General features: G+C 26.2%; 2 protein-coding genes across 2 annotated transcripts in view; both read right to left on the bottom strand.

Moving 5' to 3' along the window:
- Positions 1-360: 360 nt before the first annotated feature.
- LOC119677369 lies at positions 361-946 on the bottom strand. The gene is made up of 3 exons (XM_038088681.1): positions 786-946; positions 636-728; positions 361-557 (listed from the first exon to the last, which is right to left on the bottom strand). Exons 1-3 carry the CDS (start codon positions 868-870, stop codon positions 400-402), a joined length of 336 nt encoding a protein of 111 aa, XP_037944609.1. The 5' UTR covers positions 871-946; the 3' UTR covers positions 361-399.
- Positions 947-3923: 2977 nt separating this feature from the next.
- The window catches only part of LOC119676271, an 11443-nt gene continuing 10404 nt past the window's right edge, over positions 3924-4962 (bottom strand). Inside the window, exons 4-7 of the mRNA XM_038087508.1 lie at positions 4817-4905; positions 4575-4713; positions 4362-4495; positions 3924-4270 (exon numbers count right to left, since the gene is read on the bottom strand). Of these exons, the coding sequence (XP_037943436.1) occupies positions 3924-4270; positions 4362-4495; positions 4575-4713; positions 4817-4905 (709 nt within the window). The remainder of the gene's footprint in view (positions 4271-4361; positions 4496-4574; positions 4714-4816; positions 4906-4962) is intronic.

Raw genomic sequence — 4962 nt, 5'->3', positions numbered from 1 at the left:
TCAAAAATTATTTTTTATGTATTTAAACAACTAACTAAATTTTCCTTTACAAATTTAAGAAATATTTATTGGATATCTTTATTGGATATGTCTTATGGATTTGTACCCAATATGACTATTTACTCTAAATCTGCTTGGAACATTATCTTAGATTGTTGTTATTGAAAATTTATATTTTTTCTTGTTATGTGTATTTAATATTTAATTATTTTATATGTAATAATATGTAATAATTAATTTTTATTTTTTGATTTTTAAAGTAAATTATGGTTGTAGAAAAAAGGTTTTTTTTAATAGAAACTATTGTTTAAATAAAGTGTTGTTATAATTCACTATTGTTCAAAATAACTCTCCGTTGAAATTGTTTTTTTTTTTTAACTGAGTTTAATCCAAAAGAACTTACACAGCTTCCTCCACTATAGCATCGCTGGCTCCTCTTATTTCCACGTTATCTAAAATTGCATTCAGTGCAATTCCACTGCTTGGATCTTGTACAATCTTTATACGTTTCACTATGATGGGATCTAGTTTTCCAACTGTTTTCAGACCAGGAACGCCTTAGAACATTTTTTCAAAAAATATATAGTCAATTTAGTACACATTTTTTAATTTTAAAGCCATTAATTTATTATTACCATCTTTCCAGTCTTTGAATAATACTTGAAAATTATTTGCAAAACACTTGCTAAAACTTTTATCCTCATAATTGCAGGGTTTCAAGAAGTCAGCTGCAGATTTCGAATAATTATGTTAAATTTTTTTGTAGATAAAAAACATAAACTTACGTTTATCACTTAAATATTGAGCGGCATTTGTTATATTTATAATTGTTAATACAATGATTAAAAAATTTTTAAATAAGTTAAGCATTTTTATTCAATTATTATATGAAACACTCTATTTGATTATAAAATTCGTATGCTTGTGCTTATTTTGAGATACTTTTCGGAACTGTTTATAGTGAATGCGCGAATGCTTTGTTATAATTTAAAATCAAAAGTTTGTTGTATCTGCATTTTATTTAATATTTCCTAAAGAAATTCTTATTTTATTTTATTTATTTTTTTTGAGTATAATTTCAGGAAAACTTGTTTTAAATATCGTCACTCTATCAGATTAAATCTATTTACAGGGTAAAAATTACGCATTTAAATATTTGCCAAAATGTTATTTAACTTCTACACAAACTCTGTATCTCTGTCAATACAATGTATACAAATGACCCTGTATCAAGTATTCTGTTCTTAGTGTAACTAAATTAAGCAGATTGTAAAAAACCAGTTACTTTTTGAAACAAAGTTGACAGTTGAAACATTATAAAAAAAGTTAAACAATGTTTATAATAAATTAAAAAAAGTTATAAATAAAAACAAAGAAGACCTTGACTTTGTATCGTAGTATCTAGACTAGATCAGTGTATTAAAAAATTCCCTTATATATGAATATTTATTCTTTTTTTTATTTAAAAACTGTTTGCTAATTGAAGTTTGTTCAAAGGTGTAAAGTCAAAAGTCAAAAATTTTATAATAATTATAAATTTGGAAAGTTAATTATAAGATATATAAACAATAAATTTTTTTTTTTAACTAATTGAAAAATTGCTTTAAGCTATTAAAGTTTATTAAAAAAATATTTTTTTAATTTGTCTACATTTTTTATAAACATTTTATACTACAATAGCAAGTAATTCGTACGAGACGGGCCAAAGTAAATATAGTACGCCGCATCCGAATCGGCTTCCGAATTTGGAAATCGTTTTCTTTGGTACCGAAGACTATTACCGAATCAGTCATTTAAGATAAATTACTAATAAATTTATTTTAATTTGTTTGAATTTTAATTTTATATGTCAGCATGACTTTACTAATTAAATTCTTATTTGTTGATGATATTTTCCGCTGTTTACAGAGTAATACGATACATGTACGTGAGATATTTTTTGTGTCTCTGGCTAAGTAGTTAGTTGTCTGCTTTTATTATGGTTTGGACACATAATCTGATTGCTCTTTTTCTAAGTGTTTCATTTAATATTTAAGTAATTACATTTTTATTACATTCTGTTAATAAGAAATACATGATGAAAGCAGTTTTTTAAATTTTTTATAATTTGTAAAATCATAAATTTTGTCTGGATGACGGGGGAAAAACTTTTTTTTGCCAAAAAAAACACTTTTATTAACCAATTTAGTAGTCAAAAATTATCTAGAAAGTAAATCCCATATTGTTCCTCCACTCAGTAGTTAAAATTTTAGGCGTTTTATTTAGAACAAAAAATGTTCAACCCAAATGGTGCCAATCTTAGACCTATCTTTATTTTTTCCATAGAATCATTATTGTGTTATTGTTCATTTCTGACTATTTTCTAAAAAAACCACAGCAAGTTTTTTATAATGTAAACAAGATAAATCTACGGCGGTCAGTACTTTGTAATGTATGTATTCAAATTTTCGAGCCACGGAAATTTACAATACTTTTTATCTGTGTCAATTATGGTATGTTGTGTTGTCAATAATGGTATATTTTTTCATATCCTGCATTAACCACATTTATATCTAACAATAGAAATTCGATTCAATTGTTTGACCTGATTGTAGTAGGTAATAATGGTTAATACTTTTGCAAGTTCACCAAATACAAAGTCACTTATGGATTTGTGGAAGACAATATTATGTGGTGCAGATGCAGATAAATGCATTTTTTGGTCAAACCAAATACATTTTTTGGTCATCATTAAATTCAATTTGTTATATAGTACACAATAATAATTTTTTATAAAATAATTTTTCACTTAATAATATATATATATTCCATTGAATATTAGGTGAGTACTACAAATAGAGCGGAGCAATGCGACTATACGATGATTATTGCTAGTAATCAACCCTAACCGTATAGAAGACAGCATGAACAGTTCTTGGTATTAAAACCAAAATTTCTTCCTTAAGACCTATCGAAAACTAGATTAAGTAAAAAGCTTTCGGCATAATACTTAATTAATAGCTCTTGATACACACCAATGCCTGATAGTCAAGAAAAGTGTGGCTATATATACCAACTGCCTCCAAGAGGAGTCGACATTTTGTTTTCTCAGACAGATCCATTTGGTTGAACTTGTAATATAACTCATTGTAACACATTAAAAGTTAGTAACTTTGTTTAGTGGTTCAACAAAATTACGGTTTTTCCTACATATTCTGATTTTGAATTCACAAAAGAGTTTTTAAAAACATTTTATAATATTTTACATGATGGGTTTGCAGCTCATCGTGTAAACTTAAAGTCATAGGAAGACATCTTGCTGTACCAACTAAAATCTTTAGTTATTCTAGAAAAACTAGTATCAAAATGACACTTTATTGTTCGTCCAAAGCAAACAAAAATATATACTTCGATTAATAAAGTTTTCGAATTTTAATAAAAAGTGAATAAGATTTCCGTATTTTGAATAATTATTATATAATATTAATGGATTATTTTGACGAAGGCAAAATCAACAATAAAGAATATTATATTACATTATTTGTGTATTTAAGTGAAGAATTTGCAAAATATAGCCTTACCTCGCAAAGTCAAATCTTCTCTTTTATTAGAAGAATACGTTATGACTTAGCGCTACGAAATTTTAGTCCACAATCTTCACATATCCGAATGAAGAAGATATATTCAGGCCAACAATACATGATTCTATACGAAACTTTTGCTTATGGAGCTTCAGCCCCTTGAAGAAATTTTAGATAAACTGTTAGTTTAATCTATATAATAAACAAAATACATATTTAAATAAAATATATATAAAATACTTTAAGCAATTTATTTTTTTATTTGGTTAAAAATATATCACAAATAATTATAGAAATCTTAATAATAATTATTTTATCAAAAACTTAACAAAATAGCTCATTTACTATATCTTAAAATATGTTCTATGCAACAGTATTTCTTTCAGCCAATTCTTTTTCGGAAGGTACATCGATTATGGAATAATTTGCGGGTGCATAATCAAAAATTTTCTTAAAACGAGCTAAAATAACAGCATCTATAGTATCTTCAAGGGTTGGTTTCAGTATATCTATGAAATCACGCCAATTCTCATTAAAAAGTGTATTAGTATTTGATTCTAATTCCTTGTTGCCATTGAAGAGATTATCGAAATGTATGCGAAAACCGCCAATATTCTTAATTTTCGTCTTTATAGATTGTATTTCAGCAAACGTGAAGCCATCGTGATCGCGCAATTTAATTTTAAAATTAAGTACAAAATCCGCGTTGTCTAGCAAGTTATACAGAAAGTTTCATTTTATTTACATATAATTATATATATATAAGCTATTTAATTTTTTATATTTTTTAAAATGAATTACCTGCTTCAATCCACATATCTCCATTGCCGTTGAGCGGTAAAAATAAAATTCTACCTTCAGTTTTGTATTTTGCAGTACCTCGCATTTTCGGCACTGAAGCTTTCACAACAAAGCTGAGATCATTGTTATTGTGTCTAATATTAATATGCAAATATATTATTAAATTTTTAACAGTGTTTCTAATTAGAAGGTGTTGTAGTTGTATAAACTTACGTTAATTTTGTTAATTTAGTGTCGCCTAAACCGTGTATAGATACATTTTTCATTTCAACTTTTAATTGATTTTGTTCGATTTTTAGTCTCTTGATTTCGACGGGCTCAAATTTACCAGCAGAAGGTAAGCCTGGTACTCCTTTAATATGAGGTTCACATTTTAATTAAAAATTTGAACATTATTTAAAAATAAAAAAAATTTCATTTAAGTGTTTAAGATATATTTTTATAATATTACTAACCATTTTTCCAATTTACAATTATTGCTTGCAAATTACTCCTATAGCAGTCATCGAAGTCAGCTGTCATATATGAACAGGGCTTCAAAAAGCTAGCTGGAAGCATATAGAGATATGTAAAATGAATAATGATATTGGTAATATTTATA

The sequence above is a fragment of the Teleopsis dalmanni genome, chromosome 2 (assembly GCF_002237135.1).
Source record: "Teleopsis dalmanni isolate 2A chromosome 2, ASM223713v2, whole genome shotgun sequence".
NCBI classification, from domain to species: domain Eukaryota; kingdom Metazoa; phylum Arthropoda; class Insecta; order Diptera; family Diopsidae; genus Teleopsis; species Teleopsis dalmanni.
The sequence above is the reverse complement of the archived record's forward strand: the minus strand, read 5'-3'. Positions and strand labels throughout refer to the sequence as shown.

Coding starts and splice junctions, on each gene's coding strand:
- LOC119677369 (XM_038088681.1), bottom strand. CDS start 870: ATGCTTAACTTATTTAAAAATTTTTTAATCATTGTATTAACAATTATA. Junction 729..785: donor TCAATATTTAAGTGATAAAC/GTAAGTTTATGT, acceptor CGAAATCTGCAG/CTGACTTCTTGAAACCCTGC. Junction 558..635: donor ATTCAAAGACTGGAAAGATG/GTAATAATAAAT, acceptor AAATGTTCTAAG/GCGTTCCTGGTCTGAAAACA.